Source organism: Alligator mississippiensis, chromosome 4, assembly GCF_030867095.1.
Source record: "Alligator mississippiensis isolate rAllMis1 chromosome 4, rAllMis1, whole genome shotgun sequence".
Taxonomy (NCBI): domain Eukaryota; kingdom Metazoa; phylum Chordata; order Crocodylia; family Alligatoridae; genus Alligator; species Alligator mississippiensis.
In genome coordinates, this window is record NC_081827.1 from 71,794,331 (window position 1) to 71,816,848 (window position 22,518).

At 43.4% G+C, this 22,518-nt stretch overlaps 1 protein-coding gene across 2 annotated transcripts in view; it reads left to right on the top strand.

Moving 5' to 3' along the window:
• Positions 1 to 22,518, top strand: part of TBC1D15 (TBC1 domain family member 15) — an 80,428-nt gene that overhangs the window by 10,326 nt on the left and 47,584 nt on the right. For both annotated transcript variants that reach the window (XM_019493688.2, XM_014595871.3), the window contains exons 2-4: positions 9,466 to 9,564; positions 10,118 to 10,192; positions 20,413 to 20,551. In XM_019493688.2, the coding sequence (XP_019349233.1) occupies positions 9,466 to 9,564; positions 10,118 to 10,192; positions 20,413 to 20,551 (313 nt within the window). The remainder of the gene's footprint in view (positions 1 to 9,465; positions 9,565 to 10,117; positions 10,193 to 20,412; positions 20,552 to 22,518) is intronic.

Genomic DNA, 22,518 nt, shown 5'->3' on the forward strand with positions numbered 1-22,518 from the left:
GGGGTATACCTGGGGCCGGGGTACATCAAAGAGGTCAGAACTAGAGTCAGTCACATTCCTAATCTGAAGTAATATCCTTGTTTGTAGTCCAGGTTAGGCCAAAGGTCAGGAGCTGGGGATTCCAGATACACAAACAGAATAAGAAGAGGTGAGATACTAGGGTCTGGGCAGGAACATGGCTGAACTGTTGCAGGGCATGTGATGTTGGGCAGTCAGGGCCCAAAGGAAGAGCCTGGATTTACATACTCAGCTCAGCTGGCTCTGCAGTGGATGACCTGGGTCCTTGTAGCCGGTGCTGCTCTGGAGTTGGTGGCCCTGCTGAGAAGGCAGATTGCCATCTAACAGGTCAGCTGCCCACCTACACAAGTACACTCTTGGATTCATAGAATATTTGGCAATTTTTGGCAGTGGTCATATAATAGGCAGTCAGTTATTTTACTGGTCAGTTGTCTTGCTTGTCAGCCTGAAGAAAATATGGTTCTACGTAACTCTAAATTAATCTTTTATAACTCTAAACTTCATATAACTCTAATCATCAGTTGCTAGCAGCATTTGTGTGCGAGTATGTTCTCAAGATTAGCCTGTTCAGCTTTTGCCTTATGTAGCAATGGAAGTAGCTACAGCAGTAACTTTGTGTTTCAAATAATCCTAAAGAGGACAGTAGGTAGAAGGAATCTACAGACTTTATGCTGTGAGATTAATTTCCCATTCTTTTTTTTTTCTTTTATGAACCTTCATTCCTATTATGGCTTCTTCCAGTTTCTCCATTTCTGCATGATTTGGAAGTGCCTTTAATTTTTTTCTTTATGAATGCAACATAAATAAAAGCACTCTCCCTAATATTTTTACTCCTTGTATAAAATTAAAACAAAAGTAATGTGAAATACCTGATCACATAAGGTTTGGCCTCAAAAGCAGACACAAGTAGAACTGCCATCAGCTGGAAGATAGAGCTCTGTATAACTGGATGGACTTGACTTTTTGATCCCTGTACAGAAATTTGTTTCTGAAGAGCCCTCTTGAGAGAGAATGATCTATCAGTTGCCCTCAGACTTTAAAAATCTAGAGACTGTTACTTTGAGCTTCTCAGCTGTGCAGCTGAGCCTTTTGGGAAGAGGTAATTTCTGAGAGTCTTGCAGGGTTAGTGTGATATCAAGACCTTGAATTACATTAATGCAATTTAGAGTAGCAATTTTCAATGCAGAAAGGAAAGCTCCTTTTGTGAAAGGATAGCAATATATGGCATAAAATAATGGTGAAAAACATTTGAGATTTTTGCTCTGCAGTAGGAATGCTTTACTGGGATAGGAGCTACTGGTATTCTGTACGTCTCAGATGGCCAAAGCCGACTCGAGGTGATTTAATAATTACTCGTCCGTTGGGCGGGCTGGTGAATAGAGAGGCCGAGAAAGCTTTATGGTTGTAAAACTTTACTTACGTCGCTTGCAGTTACGACCGGACCGTTTTCGTTGCCTGAACAACTATGTTAGTTGTTCCAGCTGGCAGGGCTCAGGCCAGCACGTCCGTCTACAAATCAGGCCGGCAGGGAAAAGGATACGTCTGGGATTGCGCTCGGCGACGGGGAGAAGAATCGATAGGTGATCAGTCTATCGATCAGCTCAGCCACGAGTCAGATCTCTTCAGAGGCACTCTGCAGCATGCTCAAAGTTCTCCGACTTGGGTGGAAGTCGCACTAATTTTTAAACGGCTAGCAAGCCAATTACTAGCCACCACGTGTGCATAATTTAGAACTAGCCAATAGCGGGACACAAATTTGCATTCGAATGGCGGGAACTCTCTTGCACCGGGGGTTTTCTGCTGCAACAGAAAACCTTTACTTTGCAAGAGACTCTCATGTGGTGGGAAAATTCCACCGTGCCAAGGCACCAAAATCACTGGGTTGTGACATGCCCCCTTGCCGACGGCACAACTGGAATTTTGGACACATGAGCACATCATGTGGCATCTTTGTTTCCGGACTCACTGACCTGGCAAAGCTTCAACAACCAGTAATATATATATATATATATATATATATATATATATATATATATATATATATACACACACACACATAAACAAACAACTTGATAGACCGGTTTTTTCAACAAATTACAAAATACAATAACTTTGAACATATAACAACAACTGTTGATCATCGTCTGCTTGGGACTCTCCTCGTTGGTAGTCAGTCCATCCTCTCCTATTAACAGACAATGTCAATAAAATACTTAATAAAAATGAGAAAATAGTGTTATAGCAAGTCCTGAGCAAATGGACATTCGCCGTCTCAATGTCTCCTTCACAACTATCACTTTATTGACTCGAACGAACTGCAGTATGGTGCTTGACGAATCTCACAATCGGGCGGTTGTGAATTATTACTTTTCTGGGGTTAGACCTGTGGAGAAAGAAGACAACACCACAAAACAAAAGACTCATAATTGGATTTACTGTAAGGATACTGGGGGAACGTTGGAACGGCGTGTCATCCAGTTGCGATGAACGATAATAGGAGGACGATCAGGCTTCTCTTCCAGTTGGACAGAATAGGTATTAGGACACTGTCCCGACCGCTGAACAGTTCCTTTGTGAACTTGTGGATGAGATTGATGGGGGTGCGGTATTGAAATCCACACTAACTCGTCTGGTTGGAACTTGGGCTCCCAAGGTGGAGGTTTCTGGACATTAGCTTCGTCCCACAACAGTTTAGCAGTGTTTAGTGAAATGAGAACAACATGATTAAATTTAGTCCAGTTTTTAAACGTCCCTCCTCCTCTAAGGCGAAGTTGTTCTTTGTACAGACCTACGTGTCTTTCCACAACACCATTGGACTGCGGGTGGTACGGCAAATTAAGATTCCAGGCTATATTATGAAGACGAGCGAATTTGTCCAGAGCGTTTGAATTAAACGGGGGTCCTCCATCAGACTGAATCTCATGAGGGGGTTGCCAGGTAGCAAATACAGCAGTCAAAGCAGAAATGACAGCAGTGGCATTACTTTTCCGTAGGGGGACAACCTGTAACTGTCTTGTTCCCAAATCGACAACAACTAGTCCTTTATTTGGCGGCTTAGACCCTGGGAGGGGTCCTAGCAAATCTACCTGCCAAACTTTTCCTGCCTGAAACTGTGAAGGATCGAAAGCTCCGAGTTGGTGCTTGGTTCTGTGGCACTTTTCTTTAGCATATATCTCACAGGCCTGAGCTACCTTTTCCCAATCGCGCCGAGCTCCGTATGAAGCCGGTTCCGTAAGGGTTTGGCACCAACGTTGATGGCAAGCTCGTGGTCCCGGGTGACCCCAGTGTTCATGAAGCCACGCAAGGAACGGATTTACTTCGGGACCGGAGGTAGATGTGATAGGCAAGACTATGTTGGTTCGGAGTGGATCTTCTAGGAACTTATCAATTACCTCATGCACTGGATCGGTATCTGGACGATGGGACTTAGTGTGCCTAATCAACGGGAGGCGCACAAATTTAGTTAACGTTTCCCAGATAACTTGCCAATCGTTCAAATTCTCGGAGGGAAAAGCTGTGCCCGTAAGAATTTTATAAATATATTGCGAATCAATTGCGATGATTGGAACGGGGAGTGTATCGTTATGATATGTCAGACAATGTTCTAGTACCTTAAGGAATCCTAATAATTCACATTTTTGGGCCGAATTATCGTCTGGGTCGGCTTGAAATATTTCCCTATCGTTGCAGGCCTTGCAATAATATCCATAGCCTCCGCCATGTCAGGAGGTTCCATCTGAGGCCATCCATGCCAGGGCAGAAGTTCCATACAATATAGGGACTTTCTCTTCCTCTTCCGGGCTTGGATCAGGTACCGTGTCCTCCAACCTCCAACAATACCAGTTGTAATGGTGAGTAAGCACTAGCGTATTCCAGGTCTTAGATTCCCCCTGAAAATGTGGGTCAACTCTTCCCGCATCCAGCAAGGGTAACAATGTGGCACCAGGAGCACGTAACGTCCCATGCCCCCTTGCTAATGGCTCCACCAGTTGTTCGGCTAGGAGGATTTTTCCTACAGCTCCATATTGATGTTGTGCTGCCTGAAGAGTCTTATGGGCTGTATATACTAGCTCATCGTGAGGGTTATGTGTGACAGCCCATACATGGTTGGTGGTGAACCCAAGGGTTACGGTTAGTGACTCACCCAGATCGATGGCATGGAGTTGTGTATCTTTAACCGTGGCTAGCAGACGAAGCAGGTTTCGCTGATCTCCTTTTGTCCAAGGCGTGGTCCTTCGGGATTTGTTACGGATCTGTCGCTGCAATTTGGTAAGGAGTGCCAAATCACTAGGTCCAACATAATGCCGATACCAATTCAAATAACCCAACAGCTGTTGAAAGTGCCTCTTAGTAGTAGGGAAGAATATTTTTAATGGATCGATGTCAGGACCCTCATGCGAAATTCTGTGGCGGATGGAATCGATGTATCGAGTGCCAAGGAACGTAATGTCATCTACAGGGTGTAGGCATGACTTTTCCTTGTTAATCGTCCATCCTTCACTCTGGACGTGAGCGACTAGTTGGTTAACTATACTAATAACTACGGAACTATCACGACCCATGATGGCGATGTCATCGACATAACTCCAAACCTTTAATTCCTTCTCTGTGGGAAGAGAGTATGAAGCTTTAAAATTCTTTAGGGTATTATTCATGGCACCAGTGGCTAGTGATGGAGCGTTACGATATCCTTGTGGACAAACTGTCCACCTGTACATGATGCCGTCAATACACATATTTAATATTCCTTCCAGGTCCGTTATCGGGATGGAAAAGAACATATTTTTAAGATCCAATGTGACTCCGACCCACTTACTTTGTTGGAACTGTGCCATCTCAAACATACATTGTGGCAGAGTAGATGGATTAGGTTGTTGAAGTACCTGACACCTTTTGTTGACTTCTCTGTAGTCCACAACCAACCGGGCTTCATTAGGCTTTCCAGGTTTCGCTACCCCTCATCTTGATGACAGGTAGGTGCTGGCTGTTACGGTCTTAATACAGCCTCGTCGCTCGAGTCACCGCAGGAGGTCAGTAAGGGACTGTTTTAGAGGACCCTTAGTTGGGATCGGTCGATACCGCCAGGTAGAGATGTTACGAAGCGTTGGTCGATGCCAATCCTGTTCTGGGATAATAACGGGTAATGCTTGTAGCACTTGTTCTTTAAGGTCAAGCGCTTTTATCCCCGGGATCCCCAAAATGTTGATGCCCCCTAGGACAGCCTCTAGGGGGTATCGGTGGCCTTGGACCCAAAATTTGACCTTCGTTGTGACGGCAATAGCGTTAAGTCCTTGTACCTTGATCGTTTTGGTGGTCTTTTGGTGAGGTATTGTTGAGGTAATCACATTGGTTTGAGCTCCAGTATCGAGAAGGAAGAATGCTTGTTGTTGGTCATCCGGATCGGTAGGGTTGTAAACAGTGAGTTCGGCGTATGGTCGAGAAGCAGTAGGGTCAGGTCTGAACTGGAGAAGGCCGCCGGCGGAACCGTTTTTTGATGGGTCCTCGAATTTAAATCCTAATGCTTCGTCTAGACGAGACTGGGTTTGTTCTCCCAAAACTCGCAACTGAGATTTTGTAAGTCCGGTGCGAGAAAGAAGAAAACCAAACATGGTTCTTTCCTTCAGGGTTCTTTCCTTCGGGGTTCCTGGAGGTGACCACCCTTGCTCTCGTCGAGGGATAAATTCTTGACGTCTGGGTCTCAGTGTTCCGGCTGGGTATGCTGAAGGTCGGTCCCTTATATCATCAGAAGCTTCTTCACTTTGCCTCGTAAGTGCTTGTAGACGTGGGAGATGGCCTAAAAGATTTCCCACCGGTTGACCTGCCATTGGGTTCAAGAAGAGTCGGAGTGCAACGGCGTTTTCTCCTCCACATACCTCCACGCAGGCATCTATAGCTTCCAAGGGCGTTGGAATTGCCCCAGGGTCCGATAAGTGGCGATGAGCCCATCTCTCTTTTCGTTGCATGGTGGTTAGTCCCATTGGATTTGTTCTCGGACTCCATGAGAGATATGACACCCCAACTATAGCCAGGAGGAGTTGCTCCGCAGTAGCCTTCTGTGGACGACCTTCATGCCAGGTGTGAAATTTGTGGGTTACCTGTCCCACTACAAGCGCCGGGAGCGGGATGGGCCAGTGGGCACTGTCTGTGACCACATTCAAGTCGGTAGCACGTCCTCCGCTCCATGCCGCTTGTCGGGTCAAGGCACTCGCCTCTTCTTTGTCTAAGGTGTCAGATCCGAATTCCACTATTAACCGTCCTAACCACATTGCCAAGGTTTCTTCTGGTCTTATCTTAGATTCTTTGCAAAGCTCTTGAATTTCTGGTCGGGTGCGTGTGCGTGAGATAACAGTGGTACGTATAGCACCATCTTCATCTGCAGCATGCTTCGTTACAGCTATTGGATGAGCTGCGGTAAAGAAAGAGTTAATTTCTTTGTCTGGGAGCGTTGGGTACATCTCTCCTCCCATTGCCCCCTCCCCTTGGCAAGGAGGCGGGGCCGCTGGGAACGATGTCACCTCAGGGGGTGGAGGCGCTAGGCGGATCCCCGCCGGGTCTTCTGAAGCTCCGCCCCTCTTTTCTGGGTTTCCCGGATGGCTCGCGCTTCTTTCGGCTCCATTTTCTGCTAGCGGTATCATGCGGCCGGTGCTATTGATAAGCGCCGCTCCGGAGCTCTTTGCTGTCCGCTCCAGTGACTCCTTACCCGCCGTATGCATCTGTGCCTCTAAATTTGTGTATTCCCTTAGTAGACCCGCTACAGTTTGGAACAGCACATTCATCATCTTTCCCTTCTTCCATTTAGTTAGACCCCATCTCGGCACATGACGGCCCTTAGTTTCCAGGTCCTCCCAGAGCTGAACAAGGAGCTCATGGCCCCGCGACTTAGGCACCAAATCCGGACAGTTGAACCAGTCCGTGGGGGTGTGTTCCCCTCCTTCCCTTAAGTATTGAATGCATTGAGCGAACTCTTGAGCGGGGGTCAGCTTTTCTGCCTTCCGCGCTTTCACCCCGGCTAAGGATATGGTCGAGTTTTCCTCCGGGGGTCGATAATAGACCCGGTCGCTCCCCATTATGCATCCGAACTCCCCAAGGGATAGCTTAGTTCTCCATTCCTTCACTACGGCTTCTTCTCTCTTTACGGAGAAGTAATCATCAATATTTCTTTCATCCCCTTCTACCGCCTGGTGGTAAGCGATATGCGCCCATAGATCACTGGCATTCTCTACGTGGCGAGTCCTGGTGCGCCAGGGGCAGCACCTGATTAGGTTCTTCTCTATCACTGTGCCCTTTAATCCCATCCTCGTCGCCATGTCTCCGACGGCCAAAGCTGACTTGAGGTGATTTAATAATTACTCGTCCGTTGGGTGGGCTGGTGAATAGAGAGGCCGAGAAAGCTTTATGGTTGTAAAACTTTACTTACGTCGCTTGCGGTTGCGACGAAAACAGTCCGGTCGTCTGAACAACTATGTTAGTTGTTCCAGCTGGCAGGGCTCAGGCCAGCACGTCCGTCTACAAATCAGGCCGGCAGGGAAAAGGATACGTTTGAGATTGCGCTTGGCGACGGGGAGAAGAATCGATAGGTGATCAGTCTATCGATCAGCTCAGCCACGAGTCAGATCTCTTCAGAGGCACTCTGCAGCATGCTCAAAGTTCTCCGACTTGGGCGGAAGTCGCACTAATTTTTAAACGGCTAGCAAGCCAATTACTAGCCGCCACGTGTGCATAATTTAGAATTAGCCAATAGCGGGACACAAATTTGCATTCGAATGGCGGGAACTCTCTTGCACCGGGGGTTTTCTGCTGCAACAGAAAACCTTTACTTTGAAAGAGGCTCTCATGTGGCGGGAAAATTCCACTGTGCCGAGGCACCAAAATCACTGGGTTGTGACGCTGTACAGTCACAGTGCTGGTACAGCTGTGCTTGTAGAACTGTGCTTGGTATCAGTACAGTAAAAATCACACTGGCAAAACTGTCCTTTTATATAACTGATTCACTGCTGATACAACTTTGTCAGCCACGTATCAGTCCTTTTGACATCCCCTGATCAACATAGCTATTTCAGAACTCCTTTGTAGCGTAGACCAGACCAAAGTTTGGTCGTTTCAAGGGTTCAACTAATTGTGTTTTCCATCTGAATAGTTAAAACAGTGTTCAGTTTAAATTCAGCTGTTATGGTTCAACAGTTATGACTTTGAAAGCAAGTCCTTTTGGGTCCTTTCTTCATAAAGAGTACATGTTTTTAACACAGAAACGTTGAAATAACTTCTTTTTACTATACTTGATTATCCATAACTGACGCAGTGAAACCCCATGTTTATTCCTTCTTTCTTAGTGTTTAAAGTTAGTTATGAAGCAGTATGGCATTCCAGTTTGTACCAAAAATAATGGAAAACTGGAAATACATTTATAGAAACAACAGCTAAATTAGGAGTTTTGCTGATGTTAACTGTTACATTCCATACTGGATAATTCAACATCCCATAAGTGTGTTTTTCTTGCAAATTTAGATTGGCCTAGTAAAATGGTTTAAGTGGTTTGAAAATCCAGTATTTGATAGAACAGTATTGAGGTTTTGAGGACATATGCAAAATGTGCTAGGGCTAACTGGTTAATTGAGAGAATTATATTTTACTTTTCTCTACTTTGAACAAGTATGTACCTTTATTTTTGGGGAACTAATGTGTTTGTAGAATGAATTGTATAGAATGTTAAGTTTCATTTCCCAAAACCTTCCATGTGTATATTGGGGGATTTTCCAATCTCCTTTGAAAGAAGCAAAACAGAGGGTTTGTGCAGGTTTGTAGCACCCTTGGCTTTCATTGCTTTTGACAGACTTAAGCACTTAGCGCAAGCAAAACTGGAGAGAGCGCCAACTTTTAGGCAGACAACATTACTTAGATTTTTGCAAGCAATTGTATATTGAAAACTTGTATTCTACAGACAGAATTCTTGCAGCATTTTTTTATTTTTGGTGTATACAAATAAATTCATGTAACATATGTATATAGTGGAATAATTGGAATGGTGATTTATTTTAATTATAACATTTTTAAGCTCTTTCCTGGCTAATGTTAGACAGTGGCAATTTGTTGTTATCTGTTATAAATTAACCTTTTTAATTAAGAGGAGTAGTACTTAATAGATATAGCTGTGCCAGTAAAAGCTTCTAGTAAAGACACAGTTATACTGAGTATTTATAGCTAAGTTTAATGAATTAGCACTTAAATTAAACCAAGAGAATACTGTGGATTTTCTGCTGTGGCTTACTTTTGAATTGAAGAGTAAATAAAAAAAAAAAAAGATTATGTTCTGTATTCCAAGCACCAAAATGAGACTATGCAGTTTGATATTTAGGTCATGATGACTGGTGCATGGAGTTTCCCCTTGAATGTTGCTCTCTCATTAGTAAAGGACATCTTTATCCAGTCTTTTTCTTTTCCATTTTACAGGTTGTATATGAACAAGAAGGAGTTTTCATTCATTCATCATGTGGAAAAAATGATGACCAGGACAATTTAATATCAGGAGTACTACATGTCCTAGAAAAGGTATTTAATTTAATAGTCTTCTGATTTTTTTTTCCTTAAATGTATGTTAGTCAAATATAACAGATATTTGCACACTTGAAACATATTTTCTTAAATGAAAACATTTAAATGAAAACATTATGGCTGCTTACAGATGTGAAAAAACAAACAGCACTTTAAGCTCCTCCACCAAGCTCAGCACATGCCCAGAAGAGGCACTGTGTTAGTTTGACCTGATTTGCCCAACAGCTGTATAGAGTGCATGCTTCAGTAGGGCTTTTTGGTGCTCTTATCTAATAGCTGATTGAATCAGCTTTAAATAAAAACCCCCAAAAGCCCTGCTGGAGTTCCCAGTCTATACAAATGCTAGGGAGCCAGGTTGAACTAATGCACTTCCTTTTCTTGTAAAGTGCTGTTTTTTTCCCCACCTCTGTCAGCAACCTGTGTTAATAAATGCCAAGATGTTTGCTAGCTATAAATAAAATGCATAAAAATATTGCTACGTCTGTAAATAAAACATTACCTCTTCTTACTTATGCAGATTTTTGCTTCATTTATATAACATGTTTTGTAGGAAGCTGAAGTAATAGTGGACTGGAGACCATTGGATGATACTTTGGACTCTTGCACTATTCTGTATGCTGGAAAGGTATGCTTATTAATTACTAGCATTTATCATTTTTTCCCCCACAAGTTCTGGGTTTAGCATGCATATGTTGAATGTAGCTAAATCATAGAGAAGTAGGGAGGAAGAGACCTCCAGAGGTCATCTAGTCCAATCCCATGCCTCAGGAAGGATCATGTCTAGCCAAATCATTCTATGCAATCCATAGTCTAAACTCTACATAAACTACTGTTAGTCCTGGTACAACACCAGACCTAACACTGGAACCTGCCACAGGGAAAGCAGGGGATTTGCAGCAGTATAACTGGAAATAAAATGTGTCTACCAATGGTAGTGATTATTTGTATTCATTGTTGTGTCAAGGGGCCTTAATCCTGACTCCACTGTGTGTAAGGTTTTATCAGAGAGAGATAGTTAGCTGTATTCTTAGTCTGAAGTCTGGCAGAAGACAAGGTAAATTTGCACCTTATCAGTTATCCAAATCAGAAATGCATAAGCTTTGTAGGCAGCAGTTTATTTCACCAAATGCTGTGAAGGGATTGCAGGAAGCAAAATTTATAATTAGAAAACAGAGATTAGAATACAAAGGGTAGGGAAGGGGAAGAAAAAAGGGGTGGGCACTGTTGGGAGAGGCTAGGGGGGTAGAAGAGAAAAGCAAAGCTGTTAGCCCCCTGATGGATGTAGGGGTTATAAAAGCGAATCCAGGTACGGGATAAGAATTAATTGGCTTGGTTTAGCTCGTACTTAACACAGTCCAGGCTGTGGAGGATTTCTTGTTTCAGTTTCCCATTCAAGTTGACTTTTACAGTTTCTTTGTCTAAGTCAAGAACAGTTACTATGATACTGTGGTAATTCACCATCCTGGGAGGTTGGGTTGTGTTCTGCACAGGTAGCCTGTATAGATAGGAAGTCTGTTACTGGAGAGAAGACATTTGTGCTTAGGGTGCTGTAAGCCAGGGTAGGTTTGTCCCCAATGGCTGCTTTGAGATGGTCGTTATTTTGCAGGAGGAGACCAGACCAGATAACAATGATTAGAATATCTGAGGAACAGCTGGCGCTGCCCACCCTGTTCCATGGGTAGATCCGGGGGTATGCACCCCCTGTGGCCTCCTGGGTTGTGTGTCTCCTTTCCCTGCACCCCCGAGACGAGCTGCTCACAGCTCCATTCCCTGCCCCGTGCCAGCTGTGCAGGGCCTGCTCCTGCCCCTTTCCCTACCTCAGAGCTGCTGCAGCTGCCAGTGCTATCGTGCATGGGGGGGGGCATGTGCCCCCCTGATCTGCGTGTGGAGGAGGCAGCTGCCACTGGGGGCTGGGCTTTGGGCCCCGAACCCCACTGCACATGACCCCCGGGTCTCTGCCCATTCCCTCCCCAACTGACTGACTTGCTGGGCTGGGGGTGTTGGGGGTGGTGCATGCAGCCCCCCCCCCCCCCCCCCCCCCCCCCCATTGACTTGAAGAGTCTCTGGGATCCACCCAGTGATTGCAATGGAGTGGTTGGTGACCACTGGTTTTTAGATATGGGGTTAAAATAAACCCATTTTACAAAACATTTTAAATTATGGTAGGCAAGGCAGTTTATATTTTAAAGTGTGCTGAGTTCATTGTGTTAAAACCTCTAGCTTTAACTTGATTAGGTTAACAAATGCTAAAGCACACCTTGCCTTGCTTTGATTTAACTTTAGGAGGTGTTAGATTGAGTGTAGCTATAGTGATCTAATATTAACCCTTTAAAACTTGGACAAAATCATTTTCTACTCCTTTTCGTGAAGTTGTAGAAATTCCTCTGTGTGTACTGGCCAGGGATCTGTGCAATCAGTACGTATGTAGGTTTTGGAATAGTTTGGGAGAATCAGAAAAATAAACAGCAGGCTTGTCTTAGTCTTAACTGTAATAGTGCTACCCTTCTCATTATCATAACCAGAATTTTGATCCACAGCCTTTCAGTCTGTTGCTATAAAACATGATAAAATATTTAAATGTTTAAAATAACATTAGTGTTAGAGATACCTAAATACTTCACCAACAAGCCTAGAAAGCCAGGAAACTGTGTTGACTGGTAAGATGAAATCAAAGGATATGAAAATATTAAGCCATGCAATTACAATCATCAAATAATTTTTAACTTTTTAAATACATTTTTAGCTATATTCTTGCAGTACTGTCTTTTGAATCTGTTGATAATCCATTCAGAGTTCTGCTGTATCTTAATTTTCTTAAGGCAACAGCTGATTAAATTTAACAAACTAATAAATTGTTTCACTGTTGCTACTTAAGTTCAGGAGCAGCAACGAAACTGGTGAGACTCTTAATTATGAAAGTTATAAGCAGCAGCCAAACGTAGGTTTGGATAGAATACTATAGATACCTTTATACTTGAAGCTAGAGAACTGGAGAGAGGAGAAAGAAAAAATTTGTTCCTTTCACTGTATTGGTATGAAGCCTTTTCATCAATTGTACATTTGTTCTGAGTTCTTATCTCAGTATTATTCCTTGACCTCACATTGGTGCACGTAGCAGACCTAAGAACAACAAAGAGGAGGTTTCATTTATTTATTTAGGTATGTCATGAGCAAAAGAAAATCTAACAATTGCATAGGTCTGCTACTAGATTGAGGTAGTAAAATTGTAAATAACAAAACAGAAAATACATGTTTTGCATCTGACGATGATGGGATGGGTGGGATGATATCTTTATATCACTTAAGAAAAATGCAGTACTTCCAACTCTGTTAGTAATCAAGGAAGATGTTAATCAGCATGTATTAGAAAGAAACACTTTTTAAAATTGGCAGTCACAAATAACTTGCACCTAATAATCCGGAAAGCTGGCAGTGGAGAAGTCTCTCTCACAATGTTCATTTTTTAATAAATCTTGAAATACTGGGGAAATTCCAGGAGACTGCTAACATTATTCTGCTTTGGCCCTTGTTGCATGGGTCACTTAGCGTGTGATTTATTTAAATTAGTGTTCTCAACCTTTTTAAGGTCAGGGCACCCCAACATCTCTTCTTCTGAATGTGGTGGAACCCCTGGCTGAGAACCACTGTTGGTGCTGGTTCAGCTTATCTGAGTGCTTATTAGCTGTGTTCTTCTTCCAGGGAGGGCTGTGCAGCTGCTATGAAACTGCCCTGTGCTACAAAGGCAGCCTGGGAAGGTGTGCGCCTTCTGTATTAGGGTTTGATCAGCCTAAAGCAGGCAGGAGCTGCCTTGGTTTTGCAGTTCTTTCTGGTCTGGCACCCCCAACACCTCTCTTAGAATCAGAAATGGGAGGGACATTTCCACCTGTTCGTGTTTCCAGGAGGATCATTACAGACAGATGGACCAGAAAGAGCTGCAAGGTGCAGGGCAGCTTTGCTACCTGCTTTAGGCTGATTGGAGAGACCTACTATAGGGGGAATGCATGGGGCAATTTTACCTGGCCACTGCCCCCATCGCACCACTGGGTGCTGCAGCACACTAGTTGAGAACCATCATTTAGATCGTGGTAAGTATTACCATGGCATAATTAAAAGTTAGAACGTATTTTGAGTAATCGTACAATCTCAGCCTTCTCTGGACAGGGCTGTAGCCAGCTATGCAGCCTGTCCCAATGAATGCTGACTCTGGCACTGGGTGCTGTGGCTCATACAGCTGCCTGTGAGGATGTGCAGTCCCTGTGCCCAGAGCCCATGCCCTCCCTGCTACATGCTCAGCGCTGCTCAGCCTGAGTGTGCCTGTTCTGGCTCACTGGGGTGAACCAGGTTTCTGCTTTTGGTGGTGGGTGGAGAGAGGTGTGGCAAGCCAAACCTGGGAGAGGGTGATGTGTCTTTGCCATTGGCAGAGTCTGAGATGGCCGGCAGAGTCAGCCTATTGTTGGTTCCAGCCCTGACACCAGATGGGAGTCTTGATCCAGCTCTAGTACACTGCTGGATCTGGGACTGATAATCACTGGAATCTCAAACCATATTATCTCCATGGAGCAGTCCAATGACAGCTGAAAACGTATTACTTAATTCAATCTGGAGATATGATTTTTCACAGGAGGAGTAACTTTTGCTATGGTGCGCTTGGCAGTTAACATGTGTTTTACTGCTTGAATATGCAGATGTTTAAGTTCTAAGTGCAGTTAACACATCCTAAGTGTAATGTGTGACATGGCAGATAGAAGAGCCAGGGATGATGACCTGAGCAAGCATAGGCTTTTGAGCTTGGCAAAATATTGGAAATTTGATACAAGATTCAACTGATAATATTAGAAGGCAGAGAGAGAATTAATATTCATAGATTCATAGATTCATAGATGTTAGGGTCGGAAGGGACCTCAATAGATCATCGAGTCTGACCCCCTGCATAAGCAGGAAAGAGTGCTGGGTCTAGTTGACCTCAGCTAGATACTCATCTAACCTCCTCTTGAAGACCCCCAGGGTAGGGGAGAGCACCACCTCCCTTGGGAGCCCATTCCAGACCCTGGCCACTCTAACTGTGAAGAAGTTCTTCCTGATGTCCAATCTAAATCTGCTCTCTGCTAGCTTATGGCCATTGTTTCTTGTAACCCCCGGGGGCGCCTTGGTGAATAAAAACTCACCAATTCCCTTCTGTGCCCCCGTGATGAACTTATAGGCAGCCACAAGATCACCTCTCAACCTTCTCTTGCGGAGGCTGAAAAGGTCCAGTTTCTCTAGTCTCTCCTCGTAGGGCTTGGTCTGCAGGCCCTTGACCATACGAGTTGCCCTTCTCTGGACCCTCTCCAAGTTATCCACATCCTTCTTGAAGTGTGGCGCCAAGAATTGCACGCAGTATTCCAACTGCGGTCTGACCAGCGCCCGATAGAGGGGAAGTATCACCTCCTTGGACCTATTCGTCATGCATCTGCTGATGCACGATAAAGTGCCATTGGCTTTTCTGATGGCTTCGTCACACTGCCGGCTCATGTTCATCTTGGAGTCCACTAGGACTCCAAGATCCCTTTCCACCTCTGTGCCACCCAGCAGGTCATCCCCTAGGCTGTAGGTGTGCTGGACATTTTTCCTCCCTAGGTGCAGCACTTTGCATTTCTCCTTGTTGAACTGCATTCTGTTGTTTTCTGCCCACTTGTGCAACCTATCCAGGTCTGCCTGCAGCTGTTCCCTGCCCTCCGGCGTGTCCACTTCTCCCCATAGCTTTGTGTCATCTGCAAACTTGGACAGAGTACATTTGACTCCCTCGTCCAAGTCACTGATGAAGACATTAAAGAGTATCGGTCCAAGGACTGAGCCCTGCGGGACCCCACTGCCCACACCCTTCCAGGTCGAGACCGACCCATCCACCACGACTCTCTGGGTGCGGCCCTCTAGCCAATTCGCCACCCACCGGACTGTGTAGTCATCCACGTCACAGCCTCTTAACTTGTTCACCAGTATGGGGTGGGATACCGTATCGAAGGCTTTCCTGAAGTCTAAGTATACGACATCCACCCCTCCTCCTGTGTCCAGGTGTTTCGTAACCTGGTCATAGAAAGAGACTAGATTGGTCAGGCACGATCTGCCCGCCACAAACCCGTGCTGGTTTCCCCTCAGCATAATTTGCCCTGCTGGGCTCTCACAAATGTGAGCCTTGATAATTTTTTCAAAGACTTTACCAAGGATGGAGGTGAGACTGACTGGCCTATAGTTGCCCGGGTCCTCCTTCCTCCCCGTTTTGAAAATGGGGACCACGTTGGCCCTTTTCCAGTCCTCCGGGACTTGGCCCGTGCGCCACGAGCGTTTGAATATTCCCGCCAGTGGCTCTGCAATGATGTCGGCCAGTGCCTTCAGCACCCTCGGATGGAGCCCATCCGGGCTTGCCGACTTAAAGGCATCCAGTTCTTCCAAGTGACTGTGCACCATCTCAGGGTCTACACATGGAAGTCTGGCACCTTGCTGCTGCCTCTCTACAACCCCACTGTGAGATTTGTTGTGCCCCTCGCTTAGGAACACTGAGGCAAAGAACTCGTTGAGGAGTTCAGCCTTGTCCCCCCTGTCTGTCACCAATTGTTTCTGCCCATTTAGCAGGGGTCCTATTCCTCCCTGGGCCTTCCTTTTACTCCCAATATATCTAAAAAACAATTTCTTGTTGTCTTTTACTTGGGTTGCCATCCTCAGGTCCATGGTAGCTTTGGCCCGCCTAACTGCCTCCCTACAAGCACGAGCAGAGGAGGTATATTCATCTTTAGTGATCTCACCTTGTTTCTACTTTTTATGTGCTCCCCTTTTGGCCCTTAGGCTGCCCTGGATTTCTCTGGTCAGCCATGGAAGCCTCCTGGCCCTTTCCCTCTTTTGCCTCACTCGGGGATCGTCTTGCTTTGTGCCCGAAGGATCGTTTCCTTAAGGCACAGCCACCCTTCTTGGGCTCCCATCCCTTCAAAACTCCTACTCTGCAGTGCGTCCTTGACTAATCGCCTGAGTTCATTGAGATCAGCTTTCCTAAAGTCTAGCACTTTCACCCTACTAGTTACCTTACCCACTCGACGTCTTATGTTGAATTCTATTATTAGGTGATCACTGTCTCCCAAATGGCTACTGATCTGGAGGTCCCCTATCATGTCATCCCCTGTTGCCAATACCAGATCCAGTATGACATTCCCCCTAGTGGGACCGTGTACCTTCTGTGTCAGGTGGAGGTCCTGTACACAGGTTAGAAACCTGCGTGAGCGATGGGACCTTGCTGTCTGCGTCTCCCAGCAGATGTCCGGGTAGTTTAGGTCCCCCATGACTACCGCCTCTTTAGCTTTTATTGTCTCCGAGAGTTGCCTCAGGAGCCCCGCATCTATTTCTTCCCCTTGGTGTGGGGGTCTGTAACAGACCCCTACCACCAAATCCCTTTCTCCTTGCCCCCCATGTAGCCTAACCCACAATCCTTCTACTTCCTCAACCTTGGATTCTGTCTTGATGAGGGTTGATGTATATTGCTCACTGACATAAAGTGCAACCCCCCCCCCCTTTCTTCCCCGACCTGTCCTTTCTGTACAATCTATAGCCCTCAATATATACCGCCCAGTCGTGGGATGAATCCCACCAGGTTTCTGTTAGCCCCACTAAGTCATAGGTGTTTAGTGCAAGCAAGAGCACTAGTTCATCCTGCGTGTTCCCCATGCTCCTAGCATTAGTATATAGGCACTTGAGCCCTGCGACTGGTGCCTTTGCTGCCCCCCTGCTCCGAGTCCCAAGGGGCCCATTGTTTCTTACCTTCTTGATTCTTACCTGTTCTGTAGTGCTCGTCTCCCCATGGCTTTCAGGTTTCCAGTGCTCTCTTTCTTCAGGCTGGGCTGTCCTTGTGGGTGCCACATGGTTTGGTGGTCCACAGCTTCCCCTGCCCTCGTAGTCCCCTCCCCCCGACGAGCCTAGTTTAAAGCCCGCCAGAGGAGATCCGCCAACCTAGAAGAAAACACACGCTTACCTTTGGGGGGCAGGTGAAGCCCATCCCAGCTGAGCATGTCCCTCGTCGTGATGTGCGGGTCATTGTCCAGGAAGCCGAAGCCTGCCTCGAGACACCACTGCCGAAGCCGCCAGTTGGTTTCTCGGATGCAGTTCTCCTGCCGTCTTCCTCATCCAGTCACTGGTAGGATGGAAGAGAATACCACCTGTGCACTGAACTCCTTCAGCACGCCACCCAGAGCACTGTAGTCCGCACATATTAATCAACTTCATTTTATGACACATAGCCCTTGTTTAAAAAAACTCAAAACAAACCTCTGATGTTATCCTTCACAATTATAAATTTGATTAATTAAAGGACGCTGTTGGGTAATAGACATCTTGATTTAGTATTACAGGACTTCCTGTTTTTTAAACATTAGCACCACATAATTTCACTCCAGCATTTGTTAAATAAACTGTTCTTAATAACATAACTGACTTGTTGCAAAAATAGTGGGGAATTATAATTAAATGTGGTGTTTCAAGTAGTTTTTGTACCAGAGCTGATACTGTTCAACACTCATTAATTTTCTTGAACAAGTAAATATAGAATTTGTATGGCATGAAGGCTGGTAAATAAAGCACAGAATGTAAGCTGTATTTGTAATTTCAGGGATCTATCTCCTAGAAAGCAGTGACTCAAAAGAATGTAAAGGTTGTAGTGGACAAGCAAGTAAACAAAAAAGGCTAATGTAGCCTTTTGGAAAAGAACCACAAAAATGTATTTGAAGTTGGAGAAAATGCATTCTAGTGAGAAATGGAAAGAACTGAGTTTGTTTAGTGTATCAAAATAAAGACTGAAGGGTGACTTGATGGTGATGTATGGAACACCTTCACAGAGTGCTGCTCTGTGCTCTAAAAGTCTGCTTAATTCAGCAAAGCAAGGCAGGACAAGAATCCATTGCTAGAAGCTGAAGCTAGACAAATTCAAATTGGAGGTGATATATTAATATTCAGCCTCAAGGATATTAACCAATTTTCTCCATCTCGTTACCTTTTTAAGTCAGATGTTAGTGGGGAGGAGGGAGACTGAACAAATTAGGTCAGGTTTTGAAAACAGATTAGCTGCATTGTATCGTATAGATGTAACCTGGTTTCTTACTGGAAGAGAAACACAAGATAATAGGCTTAATGCAGGGTTAGCTGGGTGAAATTTAAAGGCCTGTGATATTATCAAGCAAGATGATCCAATGGTCCTTTCTGACCTTAAGATCTGTGAATTGAAGGGAGGGCTTAGTGGCTCTGTGACAGCTGGAAAGTTTGGAGCCCTGTTTGTATCTACTATATGTGTGTATGTGCGTTAAAAACCCATTACGTTAAAATGTTTTTAAATACTGAGCATGTTTAACATGGAAAATAGTAACAGATTACGTACAGAATCCCACCCATTTTATTTCTTTATAGTTATATATAGATGCATCTAATTTTATATTTGTATATTATTTATTTATATTATAAATATAAAACACCGGTGCACACATACACACACGCACATGCAGAAATTATTATATTTTCTTTCCTTTTTTGAAAAATCCCAGAGAATGAAATAGTGACTATTGTCAGCATAAACTTTTTTTCAAGGGATTTTAAAGGCCGAAAACTATAGATAACTTACCATACTTATATGTGTTTCTGGGATTCTGCACTTGCTTTGTGTTACTAATTTCCATGTTAAACATGCTCATTATTTAAAAAAACCTTAACTTTTTGTTTTCTGGCAAATTAGTAGCACTGGAAATAACCATGTGCATTTAGCAATGAGTTGTTTAAAATTGCTTTTTGACAAAATCTGTAATTGTTAGTCACATGGCATTACTGAGGGCTTAATTTAGTCTGCAGAGCCTTTACTTGTGATGATAAGTAAGAAGCTAAACCTAACTGTAAAATAGGGATAATAACTCTTATCTCTGTGGTAAAGTGCATTGTATTCTATGGAAAAAAGTGCTAGGTATTATAAGAACTAGGTATTATAACTAGTAATGTTTACTTTATAAGTTTATAGGATATGACTGCCCTCCCATTTGAAGAAGACTCTGAGCATTTTTACACATGCATGCATCACAGCGCTGGCACTTTGGAAAGCGCCCAGCGCTGCGACACGTACAGTTGTATAAGCGGCGAAATGCTCATCAGCACTGAGAAAATGGCGACGGCATACTTTTGAACTAAAACACATTAGAGGTGCTTTAGTTCAAAAGTGAATTGCTGCCATTTTCTGTGCGCGGATAGAATCTAAAATATACCAAAGCTTTTTTACTAAACTTTCTATAAAAAGTCTGTTGTCAGAAAAAATTTTGTAACTGTCATCTCTTGTCTAGTCCTTGTATAATTGATGACATGGAATCTCTGAAAATTTAGAAATATATTTTTATTTGTTTAATTTGGCATTTGGCCCTGTTGAAATGTATCCTTTTTATTGACTTGGCCATACTGTAGAAATGGCCCAAGTGATATTACAGTTTAGTGTAAGATGTTACATTTGTCATCTTTGAAAGATAATTTCTATGGAATAGAAAGGATTCTTTTAAAATTACTGTTTGTTCTTAATGCATCTCTAGTTGGACAAATTCAAGATTACTTGGGTGACTAATTATCTTCCCCTCATTTCAGTATTAGGGTTTCTTTTTATCTTAACACAAAGTTTCTTGTTTTTTCCCCCCAATGCTTGTTAAATTTATTGTTTGAGGATTTTGACACACACTGTTGTATGGTTTCAGCCTTAATTTTAATTTATTGAAAGTAGGATTTTTGTTTGTTTTAGGATGGAAATGAGCTATGAATAATCATTACTATTTTCTCTCTTGGTGGCTTGTTTAAATTTTTGTTTTTTAGGATTCCAGTTCTGTTGTGGAATGGACTCAGACTCCTAAAGAAAAATCTCTCCGAGGGTCAGAACATCAGAATAGTTATGAAGCAGAATGGGACATGGTCAACACAGTCTCTTTTAAAAAGAAGCCACATTCTAATGGAGGTATCTAAAAAATAACATTTCTGGAATATTTAAAACAACTCACTTGTTTTAGTAAGTTACTGTCAGAGGACACACAAAGGTTTCTATCAGGAGTTAAAAAGCTGAGGTGATTTCTGGTACAACAGCGATTTGCGTTTTCTCAGTTGAAATTTCTCTGTACCCCAAAAGCAGTTTGCTGCTCTAAATTACTCTTGAGTTTCTAGAGGCTTTTGTCCAACCAGGTTTTTAAATGTCCATCCTATTGCTTTATCAGTAAGATTAGCAGTGCTTTATATGCATTGGACTTTTTAAAAAACATTTTTAAGTGACATAACATTTGAACTAATCTCTACAATAAAGTTAGAGAATGAGGAAATATAATGCTTTGTTACTTGAATGCTTTTTTACTACTAGAACAGCAGGGGGAGATAGTGTATACTGCTATATAATAATTGAGAGCTTGCACAGCCAAAGATCAATATCCAGAAAATCAACCTCTTCTTACTACCTAACACTTAGATTTTGGGAAAATACATACTGGAACATTTTAAAGAAATAAATGTCTTGGAGATACCTTTTTTTTGTAGATAGAATATATCTGTTTTCTCACTGCTCTGTACACATCTGAACACCATTATATTTCTGATTTTTTACATGTTCCAGGTTCCTTTTTCCTTGCTCTGGAAACTCACTCCCCAATTTTATACTCTTTGTGTCTTGCCCTGTATTAGACCGTAGTCCTATAATTAGGGATGCTTTTATTTGGCTCCCTGTCAAAGATGTTTTAAATGGGGCTAGGGATTCACTTGCATATAACTAAATGCAGGATTGGGCTTCAGGTAGTGAGGTTTTTGAGGTCTAATATAAGATTGGAGTCTTGACTGGAGCTTTTAGGTACTATGATAATATAAATAGAGTCAGGGTATCCTACTGTTTTGTATTTACAGTGGCTTACTGCTCCATCACTTATTGTTTGTATTAATTTTTGAAAGATTCCAGTTGTGAAGAACAGCAGCATTAGGGATCAGTCTTGTCATTAAGGTACATACTGTGATTGGCTGTTATAATCAAGTGCCATTCTTTGATGGACTGTGGAGGGTTATCTTGAGTAGGATTGGCTTTCTTTTAGCGTGATAAAAAAGATAGCCCATTCTTCCAAAATTCTGGGAACTATGAGCTCCAGCAGTGTATAACTTGCAGCCTTCTGCTTATGGAAGCACAAGATACCTTATTTGTACGTGATCCCTGCACAAGGAGGAAAAGAGAGAGAGTTTCTTTGAATCCTCTTCTGTGGTCTTGGGTACTCATGTCAAATATTTTTTGGAATGCATGGTACTGTATTTTCTTGCGTGCGACACATCCCAAAATATAATACACACCTTGTTTTTTTTAAAAGGCAGAATGAAGAAAAAAATTATTTTCCCAGAGTTATGGCTGCATAGAGCAGAGACAGAGCCTAATCTTCATCTGATTCGCCCTCCTTTTCCTGCTTAGGCTGTGAAATAGGAGGAGAGAAACCAGGAGCAGCTAGGAGGCAGCAAAATTGCTTTAAGAAAGGTTAGCTCATTTAGTGGAACATCAAGAGCATTAAAAAGAAGAGAGGTTGTTGCCACTTGTAGAGTTAAGTCATTTGACTCCTCCAGCTGCCTGGATATTAATAATGCAGCTGCTGCACTGTGGAACAGGAGTCAAAGCAGGGTGTTTCTGTCCCAGTCAGAAAATCAGCTTCCCCACTTAATACATGCACCCCAACTTGGGGGGTGGAATTTTTATGCAAGAAAATGCTGTATATGCATTTTAAGTGCATGATACCACCTAGCTAACTGGATGGTGGGATACAATAGTTGTAGCTGGGATTTGACATAGTAATTAAAGTTGTGCTTGCTGGACAAATTGCATATGGAATCAGCATAATTTTAGGAAAATGGAACCTGAGTTAACACTAATCATTTAGATACTGCTAGGAAACAGGCATAGTAAAAACTGAA